Source organism: Delphinapterus leucas, chromosome 15 (genome assembly GCF_059928025.1).
Source record: "Delphinapterus leucas isolate spDelLeu-1000000601 "Yukka" chromosome 15, BTC_Dleu_Yukka2, whole genome shotgun sequence".
Classification (NCBI taxonomy): Eukaryota; Metazoa; Chordata; class Mammalia; order Artiodactyla; family Monodontidae; genus Delphinapterus; species Delphinapterus leucas.
In genome coordinates, this window is record NC_143143.1 from 64796060 (window position 1) to 64818031 (window position 21972).

A 21972-nucleotide genomic window follows, 5' to 3' on the forward strand; every position below is an offset into this window, starting at 1 on the left:
AGTGCCCTAGAAGGCAGCCCTCACCTCGGATGTTGGTTTCAAACACAGAGGCGTTCACATCAATATCAAAGTCCACGTTGTCCTGGAGCACTTCAACCACTCTTTGGAATTCTGAGACATTCCCCAAAATCTGAAGGAAAGAGAGACCTGACAGTGAGGCTCTCAGGCTTGTGGGCACTGAAGATGCTAGATTCAGAGTCTAGGATCCTATGCTGGTGTGAATCCCACTTATTCAACTTCAGACCTACAGTTTCTGTTCTAGGACTGCTGGTAACAGGAGAAAACACTGAGAGCTGGAAATCACACAGACCCAGTATCAAGAGACTGGTAAAGTAAATTCTTTGGTACCAATTTAAGAATTTTTATGTACTCATTTAAATGAAACCAATATAAAGACTGTAGACCACATGAGGAAATCTTAGCTTGACATTTACAGTGGATATTTATTGTTTTTAACCTTGTCACATTCATCCTTATGGAAAATACTGCAGGTTGGTTGGCCCAACATTGATTCTCAATCTTCTTTACCCTTGTAGCTCCCAGCCATAGAGACTAGAAATCCACATATTTGCTTTCGCAGTCTCATTTGCTACTGGGTGATTGTGTTACCCAGTCAATTCTGAGCTTTGTAAAGTCTACTAGGGGCACTTCTCAGAAAGCTCCTGTTTTCCTAATAGAAAGGGACAAGACACAGTTGGCATGGCTTCTACTCTTTTTCTTTCTGCTTTGAAAGCAGACTTGATTTCTGGAGCTGGCAGCCATCTTAGGCCATGAGGTACTAAGCATGAGAATGAAAGTCAGTATACTAATGATGGTAGAATGGCAGGATACAAAGAGCATGGGGTCTCTGATGGCACAGTTGAGCAGCTGATCCAATGCTAGAAATTACCTTCATTCAGATTTTCTTATACTTGAGAAAATTAAACCTTTTTGTTTAAACCATCAGTCAAATGCAATCCTGATGCCTTTTATTCTGATATCAGTGTTCCAATTTTCCCTTGAGGAATCACCCTTCTTCCACAGTCACTCCTGTAATTTGAAGAAGCTGACTCCATCCCTTCAGCTGCAAGAATGGGCACTTCACCTGGACCAGCCAACGTACTATATCCCTTGGCCAACTGATTGATTCAGGGATAGATGTGTAACCCAAGCCAGATCAGTGAGACTCAGTCCACGGAATTAATGGAAAAGGACTAATTCTCTCCACACACAGGTTACTAAATGAGTGGGATGTGAGTCTGGAGTTACCATTGGCTACCCTGCCAGCTTAAGGAGAGCCTGAGAATACAGCCAGCAAGGAAAGTAGAAATAAGAGATGGAGAAAGAGATTCCTAATGACGTTATTTAAATGTCTGGAACCAGCTGGGTTTGAGGTCAGTCTTTACCTGGACTTTTTAGTTATCTGACTCAGTAAATTTCCTTCCTGTCTAAATCAGTTTGATCACTTGCAGCTGAAACAATCCTGACTATCTCAGCATTCAAAGCCCTCTATGATTTAGACCTAATCTATCCTTCTAACCATGTCTCTCACTGTTCTTCTGTCGACTTCAGTATCCACTATTCCCTGATTTTCTGCCCTCAGACATGCTGTTCCCTCTACCAGAAATCTCACCCTGTGTCTTCCCATTTCCAAATCCAACCTATCTTCGATTATCTAAATGTCACCTTCTCTAGGAATCCTTTGATTCCTCCAGCTGAAATTAACCTCTTCCTCCTTTAAAAGACTCCAGCAAGTTTATCCCCACAACTCTTAGGGCATCTGTTTCTTTCCACATTACGAGAATCTTTGCATAGGCAGGAGCCTCACTCATTCCTGCACTCCCCCAGAGGGCTGAGCACAGTGCATGAAGCAATTACTCATAAAATGTTTGTTAAATGATGACATGAATCTTTCTCCACACTGTAGCCAGTGATCTTCTCAAAACAGGAATCTCATTTCCTACCCTCTTCTTGAAAAAATTCCACTGGCTTTCCACTGCCCCCAAATTAAAGATCAAAATGAAAGATGAAAATAAAAAGCCCAGGTGAAGAATTCATTTTTTCACCCACAGTCAAGTTACCAAAAGAAGAAGGATATTGGTCATGCAATGTTGGAGAGGAAAAGGAATAGATGAGACACTTACCAACAAGGTGTCCAGAGCATCAATAAGAGTCAGAGAAAAACTGTAAAAGGACAAAACCCCCAGCTGCTTAGTAAGAAAATCAAACAAACACCAGTTATTAAGGCTGCCCCAGATCAGAGACCCCAAAAACTAATAAGTGAAGCACAGCGATGCCTCTGCCAGTCCCACCTGAAATCACAACACAGAAGCCATCGTGAAAATCGCCGGGAACCTCTGACCCATTTAACGTACCTGGGAGGTGGGCTGATGTATAACATCTTATGCAAATAGCTCGACTGTAGTTAAACGCATTGCCTATATTCTCTGGCATTCTTCTCCACCATAGGGAGGCAGTATAAGATTGTAGCTCAGAGCGCAGGCTTTCCACATCTAAGAATTTATCTCGCAGTGCACAGAACTGTAGCCTTGAGAATGCTCATGGCAATATTGTTTTTAGAACAGCAAAAAGCTAGAAATAACCCAAATGTATACCAGTTGAAAAGTGATTAACCAAACTGTAATACATTCAAACAATGCGAAACTATGAGGTGGTCAAAAAGATTGCTATCAAGAGTTCTATGGGCTAAGGGGAAGACATTCAAATTATATAGTTAAATGAAAAAGACAAGGTACAGAATAGGCAGTGTCGTGTGTCGTATTCTAACTGCATTTTTCAAAAAGAAACAATATAGACAGAAAGCAGATTAGCGGTTTTTTGGGCCAGTGGTGGTGGAGGGATTAACTATAAAGGGCCACCAGGGAACTTTCCAGTGTGACAGAAATGTTCTCTATCCTGTGATGGTGGTCACTACACACTTAAAATGGGTGCATTTTATATAAGTTACACCTTTAAAAGCTTATTTTAAAAGATACACATATACATACCTATATGATGGTATAAACCAAAAATATTTCTGGAAGGATACACAAGAAGGTTAACAGTGGTTGGAGTTCTAGGGTATGGGAGATATTTATTTTATGATATTGGACTGCTTGAATTTGCCATTTACTTGTATTACTTTTTTCAACTAAAAAACGAAAACCAGCACAATTTGTGTTGAGCTTAATTTCTCCAGTCCCTAGCATATTCATTTGTAAAACAGAGATAACAGCAATTAACTCCTAGGGGTGTTAATTAAATGAGATGACACAAGTAAAATGCTTAGCAGAGTGTTTAATCAAGGTTAGCTTCAGCTAAATGCAATGATTCTTCACTTACTCAGCAAGGAACAAGACAGAGAATTCCATCTCTCACAGATTTTTCTTCTAGTGGAAGTGAGAAAGACAAACTAACACATAAGTGAAAATAACAGTATAAGAGTGAGAAGTGCTACGAAGAAAATAAAAAGAGAAGTTTGTGAGAGTGACCTGTCGGGGTGGGTATGTAGGGGAACTGATGCTAAGGTGACAGTTTGAGCTGAGATCTCAAGAAGCAGTCAGGGATGTGAGGGTAATGGGGGAAGTGGGTTTCAGTTACACTAACAACAAAGGCTCTGAAATTTCATGTTTAGGAGAGTTACATCCCCTCCTAGGCCTGTTTGCCCACTTATAACATGAAGGGGTTGGGTCTTCTGACTTTTTGAAGCCCTTCCACATATCCTAAGCCTCCAGAGATTTGCCCAAGTCCTAACAGCTGGTGTCTGTCACTGCTGTGGCCAGAGCCTGGAGGTCCAGATCACCAGGCTAACCCAGCCTTTTTCCACTATGGGAATCCAACTTTCCAGGAGGCTGGGTGGATCCTGGTGGTGCTGGCCTGAATTAGGGGGAACGCGACCCCACGCTAGCTAGGAGGTTTTTCTGGAACCGGTGAGATCATGAAGCCACCAGCTCCAGCATACCCGCCCGCCTAGGACCGGACTGCCAGACCCAGGCCGCCCCCTTGCTCCTCCGCTCGCACTACCTGCCCCAGGTGTCGTGCCCGTCACAGGTGAGAGGTCGCAGCTCGTCGTAGGGAAAGGCATTCTCCAGGTAGCTGTCGTAGGCGTGGTAGAACATGGCCTTGACTCGCGCCCTGGTGCGGGGTACGAGAAATAAGTCAGAGGGCCACCAAACGAAACCAGGCAGAGGAAAGAACAAGAATTAGGGCGGAAAATGGTAATCACCACCTGATTTCTGCGAGGAGCCCAGTGGCGGGGTCCCAGCAGGTCAGGGTGGGGGGGTCTGGGATGGAGGGAATGGGGAAGGGACTAGGTCTGGGATTCCCATTCCCCAACTATGGAAGGGCGGGGAGCCTGACCCCCTTCACCTGTAGTGGGCGGGGTCGGGCGCGGTGCCATCCGGGCCGGGCGCACCATGGTGCAGGGGTAGCAGCGCACACAGGAGGCCAAACGGGACGAGCAGCCGGAAAGGCATAGAGCACGTGCCCTGTCAGCGCCGCCGCTGCAGCAGCAGCCGCAGCCACCCGCACATCCTGCGACCCTCTGCTGGTTCTTCCGGGAATTAGGAGCACTGCGCCTGCGGGCCGATGAATCATCCATTCACTTCCGGACTACAAGCCCCAGAATACAATGGGCGGTGGAACCCAAGCAAAGAGCATCTTGGAACATGTAGTCTCTGAAGCGGAGATCTACGTGTCTTAAAAGACAGTGGCTAGTACAGCTACTATTATTAATGTTTTAGCAACAGCATTTTAAAAATATTTCTTAAATTTAATTATTTTTATTTAAGTATAGTTGATGTGCAATATTATATAAGCTACAGGTGTACAGTATAGTGATTCACAATCTATAAAGTTTATAACTCCATTTATAGTTATTATAAAATATTGGCTATATTCCCTGTGCTATACAATATATCCTTGTAGCTTATTTGATACGTAATAGTTTGTACCTCTTAATCCCCTACACTTATGTTGCCCCTCCCCCCTTCCCTCTCCCCACTGGTAACCACTAGTTTGTTCTCTATATGAGTCTGTTTCTTTTTTCTTATAGTCACTAGTTTATTGGTTTTTTTAGTTACCACATATAAGTGATATCATACAGTATTTGTCCTTCTTTGTCTGACTTATTTGACTTAGCATAATGCCCTCCAAGTCCATCAAAGTTGTTGCAAATGGCAAAAGTTTCATTCTTTTTTATGACTGAGTAGTATTCCATTGAATACATATACCACATCTTCTTTATCCAGTCATCTGTGATGGACACTTAGCTTGCTTCCATAACTTGGCAAATGCAAATAATATTGCTATGAACATTGGGGTGTGTGTATCTTTTTGAATTAGTGTTTTTGTTTTTTTCAGATATATACTCAGAAGTGGAATTGCTGGGTCATTTGGTATCTCTATTTTTGTTTTTTTTGAGAAACCTCCATACTGTTTTCACAGTGGCTGTACCAATTTACATTCCTACCAACAGTTTACAGAGGTTCCTTTTTTTCCACATCCTTGCCAACATTTGTTATTTGTGGTCTTTTTGATGATAGCCATTCCTTCAGGTGTGAGGTGATATCTCACTGTGGTTTTCATTTGCATTTCCCTGATGATTAGCATTGTTGAGCATCTTTCCATGTGCCTGTTGGCAATCTGCATGTCCTCTTTGGGGAAATGTCTATTCAGATCTTCTGCCCATTTTTTAACTGGGTTTTGTTTTTTTTTTGATATTGAGTTGTATGAGCTGTTTATATATTTTGGATAGTAACTGCTTATTGGTCATATCATTGGCAAATATTTTCTTCCATTCAGTAGGTTGTCTTTTTGTTTTCTCGATGGTTTCCTTCGCTATGCAAAAGCTTTTAAGTTTGATTAAGTCCTATTTGTTTATTTTTGGTTTTATTTCCTTTGCTATAGGAGACTGATCCAAAAAAATATTGCTGTGATTTATGTCAAAGAATGTTCTGCCTATGATTTATTCTGGGAGTGTTATGGTTTCAGGTCTTACATTTATGTTTTTAATCCATTTTGAGTTTATTTTTGTATGTGGTGTTAGACAATGTTCTAATTTCATTCTTTTACATGTAAGTGTCCAGTTTTCCCAGCACCACTTACTAAAGAAACTGCCTTTTCTCCATTGTATATTCTTGCCTCCTTTGTCATAGATTAATTGACCATAAGTGTGTGGGTTTATTCTGGGCTCTCTATTCTGTTCCATGGATCTATGTCTCTGTTTTTATGCCAGTAGCATACTATTTTGATTACTATTTGTCTTTGTAGTATTATCTGAAGTCAGAGCAAATGATTCCTCCAGCTCTGTTCTTCTTTCTCAAGATTGTTTTGGTTATCCAGGGTCTTTCGTGTTTCCATACAATTTTTAAGATTATTTGCTCTCGTTCTGTGAAAAATGCCATTGGTAGATTGATAGGGATTGCACTGAATCTATAGATTGCCTGGGGTAGTATGGCCATTTAAAAATATTAATTCTTCCGGGCTTCCCTGGTGGCGCAGTGGTTGAGAGTCCGCCTGCCGATGCAGGGGACACAGGTTCGTGCCCCGCTCCGGGAAGATCCCACATGCTGCGGAGCGGCTGGGCCCGTGAGCCATGGCCGCTGAGCCTGCGTGTCCGGAGCCTGTGCTCCACAACGGGAGAGGCCAAAACAGTGAGAGGCCCATGTACCGCAAAAAAAAAAAAAAATATATATATATATATATATAAAAATTCTTCCAATTCAAGAACATAGTGTATCTTTCCATCTGTTTGTGACATCTTCAATTTCTTTCTTAGCAACAGCATTTTAAAGGACTTGTGTACTAAGACTGTATGGGTACTTTAAATATATTATCTTTTTTTAAAACCACCTTATTAAGCATGAAGGCAGAGACCAGTGGGGCCTCAATATTTATTAGTGGATGTATTTAAAGATGGATGAAGAATGTTCAGCCTTTATCATAATTAGAATTTTATTGAGTTTCCCAAACGAGCTCCTTGCTAATCATGTAAGAGACAACTTACTTCCAAAGCTGCTACTCTCAAGATTTTCAGAAATCCCTTCAGTTCTAGGAATTCATGAAATCTTGACATTCCTTTCCTCCTATTTGGGACATGGTCACATCATCATGGTCTCTTCAGTCTCCGTCCCAATGCAGAATCTACCCACTCCCAATCCCCTGGACCATCTCAGCCCTGCACCTCAGGGCTGCAGCCCTGTAGGTTACCCCATGTGAGAATGAAGACCTGGGACACTATAGCTTTGAGAAGTTTGTGACCCATTTTTCCATTTTCCTTCTTGCAAGTTCCCAGAGTTTTGTCAGCCCTTTGGACCATAGCAACACACATGACTTTGGGCAGTGTGATGTGCAGTAGAATCAACCCTAGATTTGAAGTGCGACCAGGACTTCAGTCCCAACTTTATCACTTAAAGCCTCTATATGTGACCCTAGGCAGGGCCCTCCCCTTCTGTGAGCCCAGCTTCTTCATATGTAAAATGAGGAATTTGAACAAACGGATCTCTGAGGTCCTTTTAACCTGAGCTTTCTGTGATGCTAGGATTGGCCATCCTCTGCTCTTTACTAAAAAATGGCAGCTCAGTTCCTTGAGCTGCAATGAAGGCATGTTTGGTCTCCTTTGGTCCAAAGTCCTTGAAAATATCCCTCAGATATATATATCCTGAAATTTCGCCAGTAGATACGAGAATTAAAACCTTGACTTACCCCAGAGATCTTGAGGTAGTACAGTACAGAAGTTAAAAGTGTGGGCTTTAGATTTGAGCAGACCTGAGTTGGAATACTAGCTCCATCACCTGTTAGGAGTGTGGCCCTACCAGCTTTTCTTCTGAGCCTCATTTTACTCATCTGTAAAATAGGAATAATATTAGTATTATATTCACCTAATAGGATTATGAGGGTTCAGTGAGCTACTGCATATAAAGTGCTTGTCACAGTGCCTTTCAGAAGAGACAAACAAAAGATATTAGGATGCTTTTGGAAACTCTTCTTGGAAGTGCCAGATGGAAGGGAAAGGAGATGACAGTAAATTGAGACTTGGATAACAACACAGGGGCATGGTGTTAGTTTTCTGCGACTATGCTAACAAATTATAATTACCACAGACTTGGTGTTTTAAAGCAACAGAAATGTATTCTCTCACAGTTCTGCAGGCCAGAAGTCTGAAATTAGTTTCACTGGGCCAAAATCAAGATATTGGCAGGCCCGGAGCCTCTAGGGAAGAATCTGCTCCTTGCCTCTCCAGCTTCCCAGGGAAAAGAGAATGTTACTGACATTCCTTGGCCTGTGGCCGTGTCACTCCAATCTCTGCTTCCGTGTTCACATCACCTCCTCCTCTGTGGATTAGTATCGTATCTCCCTCTGCCTCTCTAAGGACACTTGTGACTGCATTTGGGCCCTACCTAGATAATACAGGATAATCTCCCATCTCAAGAGCCTTAACTTGATCACATCGGCAAAGACCCTTTTTCCAAACAGGGTACACTTAAAGATTCCAGGAACTAGGACCTAATTGTCTTTATGGGGCCATTTTTTTAGCCTAGCATAATAGGTACTAAGCATTTTTCGGGTCTGGGCTCTTCCATGCTATGAAACTCAGCCAGGCCTAAGTGTCCTTCTCTACATAAGTCCTGTCACTTACCTTCTTGTCTCCATTCAAAACTCTCATGTGGATTAAATGTTTGCAGGGAGAGTGGGGCCAGGTTGCCTGGATTTGGTAATGATGGGTCTCTTTTGATGAGCAAGATTGAAATACTCATAATTTTTCTTTGTTTTCTTTTTCTAGCTTGATAAAAATGTGCATTTCCACACTGTCACAGAGCAAATACAATCATGACTTATATTTTCACAATTTATATGGTTGATTTCATGGTTTTTCATGAGAAAAAACTCTTTTTTTTTTTTTTTACCTTTTGGAATGTATTAGGTCTCTTCCTTCTTGGCTTTACCTCTCACTCTGTGATTATCATATTAGATTCTAAAAGGTTGTGGTCCATCAGAGAAATGTCAATCTTGAATATTTACTCATGAAGACTCAGAGTAACCTTAATTTCCTGATTCAAAATCTGGAAATTGACAATGCTACAAAGGATGTCTGGGAATTAAATGGGATAGTGGTGAAAATTCTAGCACAGTGACTAGAACGTATTAATTTCTTAATAAATATTCTCTTCCCTGCGTCCCATTCCTCTTTTTTTAAAAGTGGGGGTATGTTAATTAGTTCCATTTATTAAGCATCTGTCCCTAATAATCCCAGCTGTTATAGGCAATAATTTCTGCCCTCAAGAACTTGAAGCACAGTGCTGGGTATACAACGAAGATTACAAGTCAAGCCACAGAACTTTCCCTTGAACTGCCTGAAATTTTGATAGAAAGGAAAGACATCTTTTGGAGAATACCTGGAATCACAGAGTGTTCAAGTTTTCCTGTGCGTGTTTCGAGGATGGGCAGAGTGTATTAATACCCCAGGTCAGTATTCTTGAACTCTGTGTCGAGTGGAGCAAGCCGTGGACTCGTGGTCAGAAGTCCTTTGTTCTATTACTGGTTTAGTCATTGTCTCTGTGTGATCTTGGGCAAGTCACTTTCCCTTTTGGGGATTCAGTTTCCAAATCTGGAAAATGAGAGAATGAGACTACCTTTCAGTACAATGAAAATGTTAACAGATTCATAGAGTTATTGCAAAAAATCAAGAAGCAGAATTCAATACACATTAACTGCAGAAATTTTCCCCCAGAAACAATCAAGAAGCAGAATAAAACTGTAGGATGACACTCCAAATAAAATTTGATTACTTCCCAACTGAATAATATTAATAATAAAGAAGAGGAGAAGGAGAAGGCCAAAATGTCTAGATAATAGCAAGAATTTATATAGCAGTTACTATGTCCCAGGCTCTGTTCTTGGGACGTTAGTCCTCACCACGATCCTCTGAGACAATACTATTATTATTACCATTTTAAAGATTTTAAAAATTGAGACACAGATTTTAAAAATTGAAGAGAGGTTTAGTAATAATCAACGTCTCACACTGAATAAGTTGTAGAGCCAAGATTCAGACCTAGTCTATATTCTACTACATTGATGAAATTAATGACAATTGTATAAATAAAAGTCCAAAACAGAATTAAAACGTGGGGATTGACTTCGGCAGTATCCTCTAACCTTAGCTTCATGCGATTCTACATTCACCATTCCCTTCCTTTTTGCTGGAAAGTCAGAATAAAAGGTTCAATTCCCTGAAGCTGGAAGCCCAGGCATTTTAGTTCTCCTTTGACCCAGTACTCTTAAATACATTTAGCAGGGAAGTATCTGGAGATTCCTTTTCTAGCATCTGGAGGTCATGTGGATCAAGCAGATTCTTTCAACTCCCAGAGCAGAGCTTGCATACTACATACTTTTGGACTGCCAAGAGATAGCTAGTTTGTTCCTGGGAAATTTCCCATCTGTTGCTTTGTAGAAATGCTCGAATTTCCCCTGTCCCCAGTATATACAAAATCTAGAGCACGTCACAGCCCTAGAACACGTTTTTGTTTGTTTGTTTGTTTGTTTTGCGGTACACGGGCCTCTCACTGTTGTGGCCTCTCCCGTTGCGGAGCACAGGCTCCGGACGCGCAGGCTCAGCGGCCATGGCTCATGGGCCCAGCCGCTCCGCAGCATGTGGGATCTTCCCGGAGCGGGGCACGAACCCGTGTCCCCTGCATCGGCAGGTGGACTCTCAACCACTGCGCCACCAGGGAAGCCCTAGAACACGTTTTTAATGCTCATATTCCATGTAAACATTCTCTAGGCTAAATCTGCCTAGAGAAACTTAGTCATCCTGGTTATATTTAGGCAAAAGTACAAAATCAAGAAATGACCACCCACAGATGGCCTCATAGTCTGGTTAGTCCCAGGCCCTGAGCCAGATTATAATCTTTGAGATCTCAAGCCTTGAAAATGGTATCCATCCCTCATATGCAATTCAAAACAAAAATAATCTTATTCTATAAAATAAAGGGAGGTGATAGCCAAAAGATGGAAGCAATGCAAGCATCCGTCAATGGATAACTGGATAAACAAAATGTGATATAAATACAATGGAATATTATTCAGTGTTAAACAGGAAGGAAATTCTGACACGTGGTACAACTTGGATGAACCTTGAGGACACGATGCTAAGTGAAATAAGCCAGCCACAAGAGAACAAATGTTGTATGACACCATCTATATGAGGTACCTAGAGTAGTCAAATGCATAGAGACAGTAAGTAGAGGGTGGTTGCCAGGGGCTAGGGGAAAGGCAATGTGTTACTGTTTAATAGGTACAGAGTTTCAGTTTTGCAAGGTGAAAAGAGTTCTGCTGATGGATGGTGGTGATCGTTGCACAACAATGTGACTGTACTTAATGCCATTGAACTGTACACTTAAAATGGTTAGGACGGTAAATTTTATGTTATATGTATTTTACCACAATTTTCTAAATTGAAAAATTGAAAAAAAATAAATGGATAGTGGTCCCCAAAATTTCTGATTTTTTTCCATGTTGCCTACTTCACTGCCTTTTTGGAAATATCCAGTTCTTTCAAAAATATATATACATGTTCTTACGGAGGGGAGAGATATGTGCCTGCTTTGCTGATGCCCAAAGCAGATACTTCTTCTGCCTATTTAATGAGACAGAATTGGCATTACAACACCCCAGGCTGAAGGAAGGAAGAGCATAGGGTCCTGCAGGGTTCCCCACTCAGTCTACCAGTTCTGTAGGTCCCAACTCTGATGCTGGGGAGAAGGAAAAAAGCCTAACAGAATGAAAATCCTTTCAGCAAATATTTATTGAGAGCCTTATAATAATAACAGTATCTACTAAACTAAACTTACCAGTGGTAAGAAAAACTATCTAAAACATGTTACTAAAGTAAAAAGATGATTATGTGACCTTTTGATGTCACAATAAAGCACTGATCAGCAAGTCTACCCAAGAGTCATCTGCCTCTGAAGAGCAATTTAACATTAGTTACACAACTGATTAGGGCCCAGACATTTCACAATTCTGTTAAGTAATAGGACGGGATGATTTCCTTTTCTGTCTAGTAGAGAAGATAATCCTTAAGGTTATGGTTTTATTACCCTGTAGGACCTTAATCCATTTGAATATAATTTAGCAATATCATTTCAATATTTTTCTTTCTCAGTGACTATAAAATCCCCAGTTTTCGGGAGGGGGAGGTGGCCGTGGTGGGATGAACTGGGAGATTGGGACTGACATGTATACACTAATATGTATAAAATAGATAACTAATAAGAACCTGCTGTATAAAAAAATAAATTAAATTAAATTTTTAAAAAACCCAGTTTTTATATTCTGTTTTGAACTAGCTTTGTCATCCTGCTAGCCCCCTTATTAATGAGTTAAATGAAATTTTGACCCATGCTCACTGTTTGTATGAGAATTATGTGTTTAACATGCTGAGAATTAGCCTTTACACTAAATGTCAGATCCTAGGTTAAGCAATTCACAGACCCATGATACCCCTTTGAGGTAGTTTCTATTTTTATTCCCATTTTCCAGATGATAAAGCTGATGCACAATAAAAGATTAAATAATTTTCTAAGGGCCAATTATGTGCCAGGCATTTTGCCGGTCACAATTTTCTCTCCTTCCCTAGATGTTCTATTTATTTGTTCATTCATCCAATAAATATCTATTGAGCACTTACCATGTGCCAGGTACTCTACTAGCCTTGTGTTACAGAAACGTTAAAACCCATTCCCTGCCCTCTTACAACTTTTGGTATGAAGGAGAGATGATGCTTAAACAGACAATTATCATGGAAAGAAGTTAGCTGTGATGAGGGGAGAGGGCTACGGTAGAACAGAGGGAATATCCAACACAGATTTGCGTGACATCAGGGAAGGCTTCCTGGAGTAAAAGACACCTACTCTAATAGGTGTTAGGTGCGCCAAAAAGGGGGTGAGAATTATCTGAAGATAAAGTCTCCATTCCTTAGTATAGTATGACAGACTCTTCATCGGACTCCTACTTACCTCTTCACATCACTTTGCCCTCCCCGCTGCCCACCTATTCCGTTTTGGCCACACTTAAGTACTACCAATTTCTAAAGCATGTTATATTCTTTCTCCTCTCATATTATATTCTTTTGCACCTTCTTCTCCCTCTATCTGAAAGAACTCTTCCCCACACCTTCTGCCCTTCCCCCACTGCCATCCCTCATTTGCCCTGCAGGACCACCTTAGGCATCACCTCTTCCAAGAAGCCTTCTCTGACTCCCAGGCTAAGTTAGAGGACTCTACTCTCATAAGCTCGATCCCCCTCATGCTCCCCAACCCCAGTCCTCTACGTGCTATAGACTAAGATAGCAAAAATACTACGTGCCCGGATCTGTACTAAGTGGTTCACTTATATCATTTCATTCTCACCACAACTCTATGAGACAGGTATTATTATTCTTCCTATTTAACTGATGGGCTCAGGGAGGCCAGGTGGCATGCCCTATATCCCACAGCTAGCAAGTGGCCAAGCTGAGATGTGAGCCCAGGCAGCTTCACCCCAGAGCCCATGGCCTCATCCTTGGTGTTACACTCAATACCACCTCTGCTCTGGGTCCTGGGAGGAGGAAGCAGGCTGAGAAGAGAACACAAAGATGCCTTCCAGGGGTTTACAGTCCAGGAGAGAAGGCAAGGGGATAGAAGGTGACAATATAGCTACAATGAAGCTACCAGGGGAGGCAATGTTCCATTGGTTTTGTGAGTAGAGTGAGAAGTCAAATATAGCTGGGGTCATCCTGCAAGGCTTTCAGAAGGAAGTGGTATCCCAGCAGGGCTTTGAAGGAATGGAGAGGACATGGAGAAGGCTAGAGAAAAACAGCAGGAGAGTAAAATATATATAACAAGGATAATACCTCATGAAGAATTGTCTTCAACAGCGCAAGGTTAGTTTAACAATAGAAACAATGCATTTGCCACATTAACAAATTAAAGATGGAAAATCGTATGATCATTTCATTAGATGATGATAAAGGATTTAAAAAACTCAAAACATTTATGTTAAAAACTCAGCAAACTGGGAATAAAAATAATCTTCCTAAAGAAAAAAGATTCTTCCTTACTCCAATAAACGGTATCTGGTTTTTTTTTCAATATAGCAAACATCATAAAAGCTTTCCTTTTTAAGGCAGGAAAGTGAAAAGAATACTCAGTTATATTTTCTATCATTTCTATTCAACATTGTACTAGAGATCAGAGCCAGAACAATAAGTTAAGAAAAAGAAACTACAAAAACGAAAGGAAGGAATAAAACTATCACTACCTACTAATGATGTGACTATGCATATAGAAAATCGAAAGAATCTACAAATAATTACTGAAATAAATAAAATAGTTAAGGTTTCTAGATACAAAATCAATGCAATAAAATTATCAGTATCTCTATATACCAGCAATAAACAGAACATGAAATTTCTTGTAATTACCATTGTCAATAACATTTTAAAATATGAAGGACCTAGGGAAAAAAATCTAACAAAGGATGGGTAAGATGTCTAGAGAGAAACTCATGTAACTCTGGGAGACACCAAAGGAGACAGAAATAGAAATAAATGAAGAGATATACTCTATCATGCGTTGGACAATTCAATATTGTAAAGATGTCAATTTTCCCCAAAGCCATTAACACATTAAATGCAATACCAACTAAAATCCCAACAACTTGACAAAATGATTCTAAAATTTATGTATAGAAATTCAAGACTCGAAAATAGCCAAGACATGGGAATTCCCTGGTGGCCCAGTGGTTAGGACTCCTGCTTTCACTGCCGAGGGCCCAGATTTGATCCCTGGTCGGGGAACTAGAATTCCACAGGCTGTGTGGTGTGGCAAAAAACAAAAAACAAGACACTATTGAAGAACAAGGTGGGAAGACTTGATCTGCAAGAAATGAAGATATATTATAAGTCTATACTAATTGAGAGACTGTGACATTGGTGCAGGGAGAGAAGAATAGGCCACTGAAACAAAAGAAACACATTTACTATAAGTCAGAGATGTCACTGCAGATCAGTAAGGAAGGGCAGACTTTCAAGAAGTGGTGCTGGGAAAATGGGCTATCCACATAAGGGAAACTAATCTTTTCTTTTTTTTTAATTTAATTTATTTATTTTTATATAGCAGGTTCTTATTAGTTATCTATTTATACATATTAGTGTATATATGTCAATCCCAATCTCCCAATTCATCCCAACACCACCACCACCCCACTTTCACCCCTTGGTGTCCAAACATTTGTTCTCTACATCTGCGTCTCTATTTCTGCCTTGCAAACTGGTTCGTCTGTACCATTCTTCTAGATTCCACATATATGCGTTAATATACGATATTTGCTTTTCTCTTTCTGACTTACTTCACTCTGTATGACAGTCTCTAGGTCCATCCACGTCTCTACAAATGACCCAAGTTCGTCTCTTTTTATGGCTGAGTAATATTCCATTGTATATATGTACCACATCTTCTTTATCCATTCGCCTGTTGATGGACATTTAGGTTGCTTCCATGACCTGGCTATTTTAAATAGTGCTGCAATGAACATTGGGGTACATGTGTCTTTTTTGAATTATGGCTTTCTCTGGGTATATGCCCAGGAGTGGGATTGCTGGGTCATACGGTAATTCTATTTTTTGGTTTTTGAGGAACCTCCACACTGTTCTCCATAGTGGCTGCATCAATTTACATTCCCACCAACAGTGCAAGAGGGTTCCCTTTTCTCCACACCCTCTCCAGCATTTGTTGTTTGTAGATTTTCTGATGATGGCCATTCTAACTGGTGTGAGGTGATACCTCATTGTAGTTTTGATTTGCATTTCTCTAATAACTAGTGATATTGAGCAGCTTTTCATGTGCTTCTCGACCATCTGTATGTCTTCTTTGGAGAGATGTCTATTTAGGTCTTCTGCCCATTTTTGGATTGGGTTGTTTGTTTAATATTGAGCTGCATGAGCTGTTTATATATTTTGGAGATTAATCCTTTGTCTATTGATTAGTTCACAAATATTTTCTCCCATTCTGAGGGCTGACTTTTCATCTTGTTTATGGGTTCCTTTGCTCTGCAAAAGCTTTTAAGTTTCATTAGGTCCCATTTGTTTACTTTTGGTTTTATTTCAATTACTCTAGGAGGTGGGTCAAAAAAGATCTTGCTGTGATTTATGTCAAAGAGTGTTCTGCCTATGTTTTCCTCTAAGAGTTTTATAGTGTCCGGTCTTACATTTAGGTCTTTAAACCATTTGGAGTTTATTTTTGTGTATGGTGTTAGGGAGTGTTCTAATTTCATTCTTTTACATGTAGCTGTCCAGTTTTCCCAGCACCACTTATTGAAGAGACTTTTCTCCATTGTATATCCTTGCCTCCTTTGTCATAGATTAGTTGACCATAGGTGTATCGGTTTATCTCTGGGCTTTCTATCCTGTTCCACTGATCTATATTTCGGTTTTTGTGCCAGTACCATATTGTCTTGATTACTGTAGCTTTGTAGTATAGTCTGAAGTCAGGGAGTCTGATTCCTCCAGCTCCATTTTTTTCCCTCAAGATTGCTTTGGCTTGGGCTTCCCTGGTGGCGCAATGGTTGAGAATCTGCCTGCCAATGCAGGGGACACGGGTTCGATCCCTGGTCTGGGAAGATCCCACATGCTGCAGAGCAACTAAGCCTGTGCGCCACAACTATGGAGGCTGTGTGCCGCAGCTACTGAAAGCCGTGAACCTAGAGCCCCTGCTCTGCAACAAGAGAAGCCACCACAATGAGAAGCCCGTGCACCGCAACGAAGAGTAGCCTCCACTCACCGCAACTAGAGAAAGCCCGCGCGCAGCAACAAAGGCCCAACCCAGCCAAAAATAAATAAATAAAATAAATACATTAAAAAAAAAGGGGGGGGGCTTCCCGGGTGGCGCAGTGGTTAAGAGTCCGCCTGCCGATGCAGGGGACACGGGTTCGTGCCCCGGTCCGGGAAGATCCCACATGCCGCGGAGCGGCTGGGCCCGTGAGCCACGGCCGCTGAGTCTGCGCGTCCGGAGCCTGTGCTCCGCAACGGGAGAGGCCACAACAGTGAGAGGCCCGCGTACCGCAAAAAACAAACAAACAAAAAAAGACTGCTTTGGCTATTCAGGGTCTTTTGTGTCTCCATACAAATTTTAAGATTTTTTTGTTCTAGCTCTGTAAAAAATGCCATTGGTAATTTGATAGGAATTGCACTGAATCTATAGATTGTTTTGGGTAATATAGTCATTTTCACAATATTGATTCTTCCAATCGAAGAACATGGTATATCTCTCCATTTGTTTGTGTCATCTTTGATTTCTTTCATCAGTGTTTTATAGTTTTCTGAGTATAGGTCTTTTACCTCCTTAGGTAGGTTTATTCCTAGGTATTTTATTCTTTTTGTTGCAGTAGTGAATGGGAGTTTCCTGAATTTCTCTTTCTGATCTTTTGTTGTTAGCGTATAGGAATACAAGAGATTTCTGTGCATTAATTTTGTACCCTGCAACTTTACCAAATTCATTGATTAGCTCTAGTAGTTTTCTGGTGGCATCTTTAGGATTGTCTATGTATTGTATCATGTCATCTGCAAACAGTGACAGTTTTACTTCTTCTTTTCCAATTTGTATTCCTTTTATTTCTTTTTCTTCCCTGATTGCCACAGCTAGGACTTCCAAAACTATGTTGAATAATAGTGGTGAGAGTGGACATCTTTGTCTTGTTCCTAAGAGGAAAGGCTTTCAGTTTTTCACCATTGAGAATGATGTTTGCTGTGGGTTTGCCGTATATGGCCTTTATTATGTTGAGGTAGAAGGAAACTAATCTTGAACTCTATTTCCCACCATACACCTAAAGGTGAAAGACAAAAGTATAAAGCTTTTGAAAATAAATAGGAGAATATCTTCGTGATCCCAGAGTAGGGAAGGATTTCTCAAACAAGGAACAAATAGCATGAACTAACAGAAAAGACGATAAAGTTGACCATCTTAAAATTAGGAATTTCTGTTTATCTAAAGATAAGATAAAGAAAGTGAAAAGATAACATTTGTGTGCTCTGTGTTCAGGAAACCAGAAGGAGCAGGTTTGGCTGAGACTGGAATACGTGGAAAGATAAGGCTGGAAAGATAAGCAGGTACCAAGCCAGGAACGCCAGGCTCCCACCACTTGCTAGGCAGGCAGGAGCTGGAATCATCCTACTTTAGGGGCTTCTTTTCGTGTTTCCTAAGTTGGGGTGTGTGAGTGTGTACAGGGGGAAATCTTTTTTTTTTTTTAACATCTTTATTGGGGTATAATTGCTTTACAATGGTGTGTTAGTTTCTGCTTTATAACAAAGTGAATCAGTTATACATATACATATGTTCCCACATCTCTTCCCTCTTGCGTCTCCCTCCCTCCCACCCTGCCTATCCCACCCCTCCAGGAGGTCACAAAGCACCGAGCCAGCCGATATCCCTGTGCCATGCGGCTGCTTCCCACTAGCTATCTACCCCACGTTTGTCAGTGTATATATGTCCATGACTCTCTCTCTCGCCCTGTCACAGCTCACCCTTCCCCCTCCTACAGGGGGAAATCTTGAGGAAGATTCATATCTATTCCTTTGCCTCTCCTTCAGGAAATCCTACTTAATGTCTGCCTTCCATTCTTCCTGTGGCACAGTCAGTTCTGTTTGCTGCCCCCAAAGCCAAGTTTCTTTCTCCTCTCTCCCACCTACTGAATACGTACTGTGTTCTGGCACTTTGTACGAGTCATCTCATTTACTCTTTTAGGATGGCCTGATAGTTAAGAAAACATATTTGGGATACAAGTCGCTTGGATTTGAGATCTGTCTTTACTAGTTGGGTGTCTTCCAGCAGGTCAAGTAACTGTTTTATGCTCCTGTGTCCTCATCTGTGAAACGGGAGTGATGGCTATGTCTTCCTGCTTTTCATAGGGCACTAGTGAGAATAAAACACAAGTACTCTGCTGACTTAATACCATGCTTAGCACATTGTAAGCTCTCAATACATGTTATTGTTATTATTTCACATCCTAAGGGGTAGGTGATCTCTGAAGGGACCACACTCCGCTGTTATCTGTTGTTATCTGAGTTGGGCCTGGTTGCTTCAACTGCCTCTCTTCAGTAGCTAACAGGGAGGGAGAGGGCTGGTCCTGTGAAGTCCCGCCGGGCACTCTGCCAGTCCCCAGCTCAGCCTAGCTCCTACGGCCCTGCCAGGGCCTCTCCTCACCTACTGGGGCTGCACCGGCACTGGCCCCTGCTCAGCTTCCTGTCTCCCTTATCTACCCCCCACATGTGCGCTCGGCAGTGGGAAATGCTACCACTTGCTTCCTTTACTCAACAGGACCCTCATTCTTTAGGCCGCAGTCAAATCCCAGCAGCTGGCCCTGTGCCCACTCTGCTCAGTGGTTTTCTGCCCCTCAGCCACCCAGGCCAGATGCAGCAGAGGCTCTGCCTCCAACCCTCACCCCTGGCTTTAGAAAGGGAATGGGGACACCCCTTAAGCTGCCCCCACTTACCAGCTTCCCCAGCCCCAGTACTCTCTTTGTTCTCCCTGTACCCAACCCCATACACCCATCCTCTTTGAGTTCCAATCTCTGCTCTGAACTTCTCAACTCTGTGACCTTGGGCAAGTTAATTACACTTTCTGTCCTTTAATTATCCAATCAGTCACATGGAGACAACGAGCCTGGTGCTATCTGCCCCAGAGGAAGCTATAAAGGTGTAGCACTTAGTATAAATTTTTGGCACATTTTATATTATACATAACATAAATATTCAAGCATGTTGGAAGTATGTGTTCAAAAATATACTGATGGATGTAAACTGGGCCACACAATAGAATGCAAAAAAATATATACTGATGGAGAGTTATCTCCTCAAATTTTTGAGATACTATGTGGTGGTTAAATTCACAAACTTTGGCATCAGAGAGATGTGGGTTCAGATTGTAGCTTTTGCTATATGACCTTAGGTGAGTCACTTACCCTCTCAAAGCCTCAGTTTCTTTATTAGTAAAATGATGTTAATGAAACCCACCTGGTAGGGCTGGCATATGAATGTGAGATTATTTGTGTAAAGAGCTTAACACTGTTCCTAAACACGATAAATGTTACCTATAATAATTGTTGTCTCTGCTATTTAATTTTCAGGACACTGGTGTGTGAGGAGGGTGTTTGGGAAACAGCTGTAGCTGCTGCCACTTCTGTCCATGACAGATCTTAGCTTGGTGGGAAAGATCTCTCTGTAATTAGCTCTGTGCATATTGGTGTGGATCCACTTTAACCCCAGTGACCCAGGCCCTATCTGCTTAGATCAAAGACTCACAGCTCTCAATTGGTTCAATCATATGCTTTATTACCCTCCATCCCAAAGTACCCTTCTAAGCCCCCAAGGGAGAAAAAAGGCAAAGCAAAAATGCACAAACTCACCAGGAATCAGATAAAGCAAAGTAAAACCAAAACAAAGTGCCATTTTACATCCAACCATCTGACGTCAATGGCTAGCAAGGAAGTAGAGCTAGGGAACTCTCACGCACTGCTGGGGTATAAATTGGCCCAAACTTTTTGTAAATCAGTGTGGCAATATCTAGTAAAATTGAAGGTATACATATACCCTATGACTCAGCAATGCTGCTCCCAGGTTTGCCCCTACAAAAACTCTCCCACCCATGCACAAGAAAATGTTCATAAGAACATTCATACCAGCACTGTTTATAACAGCAAAAACCTGGAAAAAAGACTGTAATGTCTAACAACAGGAGAATGGATAAATAAATTGTGACATAGTCATAAGATGGCATATTACAGAGCAGTGGAAATTAATGGACCTACACAGGGCAACATGAATGAATCATTAATATGTCAGGTAAAAAAAGCACTTCAATACTATTTCTATAAAGCTCAACTTATGCAAAATACCACTATATATTACTTAAGGATATATGCATATATTGTGCAAGTATACAGAAATGTAAGGATATAAAAAATAGCAAATTCTGATTAGTGGTTACTTTGGTGGTGGGGCACGGGGGAGAGAGATGCAGTTGGGGAGGAGTACAGAGGGGGCTGCAATTATATTGGTAATATTTTATTTCTTATGCCGAGTAGTGGGGCCTTGTATGTTTGTAATAAAATTCAAGCGTGAATTAATTCTTCAAATATGAATTATTTCATAATATTTTTTTACAAAAGGCAAGACAATATAATTGGCAGTGATTTAAGTCCTTTTGCTTTCCTGAGTCCCAGTCCAGGAAAACAAGGCCCCCATTCTCCTTCTAACTAGACCACTTTGACGAACTGGAAAAAACTTTGTTATTTCTATGCTGGTTTATAACAACTGAGAGGTAAGTATGGACACTCTTGCATATTTTCAGCTCAGAGACTGGGAGTCTGGTATATGCCTAGGGTTTGCCCCAATTCTACTACGACATCTACTCTCCCTCCAAGAAACAGTGTATAAAATAAAAAGTTAAAGTCCCCCCTCAGCCCTTTATCTAATCCCATTCCCCAGAGGTAATCTCTACTGACAGTACCCTTCCAGGCATTTTCCCTATGCATATATAAATACATAGATACACACATAAAGTTTTTTTTAAATATAAGAATGGAATTAAATATGGATTACTTGGACAGAAGTAAAAATTTTAAACTAAAAATAGATGGAATTTTACTATATGTATCGTTTACTATATAAATCGTTCTGCAGTTCCTTTTTTCATTTATCAGTGTCTCATGTCAACACATCAGTTCATAATGTGTCTTCTACCACAATCCGTTACTTAAACTTCTAGTTTTAATCCAACAAGAGATATATGATCACATTCTAGATGCAAAATTTTCAAACAATACAGATAGAGTGATAAAATCCTTCACAAAATAGAGAAAGCCTTTCACAAGATTGTCACCCCTAACGCATACACCAAACACACACACACACACACACACACACACACACACTTAATCTCAGGCCCCTCCCTGGAGATG

General features: G+C 41.0%; 1 protein-coding gene across 2 annotated transcripts in view; it reads right to left on the bottom strand.

Moving 5' to 3' along the window:
* EDEM2 (ER degradation enhancing alpha-mannosidase like protein 2) overlaps positions 1 to 21972 on the bottom strand; it is a 48574-nt gene that overhangs the window by 23007 nt on the left and 3595 nt on the right. Inside the window, exons 2-6 of one of the 2 annotated variants that reach the window (XM_022592583.3) lie at positions 9375 to 9586; positions 4348 to 4556; positions 4003 to 4113; positions 2124 to 2163; positions 25 to 130 (exon numbers count right to left, since the gene is read on the bottom strand). In XM_022592583.3, the coding sequence (XP_022448291.1) occupies positions 25 to 130; positions 2124 to 2163; positions 4003 to 4113; positions 4348 to 4454 (364 nt within the window). In that variant the 5' untranslated portion in view covers positions 4455 to 4556; positions 9375 to 9586. Of the gene's footprint in view, positions 1 to 24; positions 131 to 2123; positions 2164 to 4002; positions 4114 to 4347; positions 4557 to 7683; positions 9587 to 21972 lie in introns of both variants that reach the window. The other variant, XM_022592582.3, reaches the window with a different exon arrangement.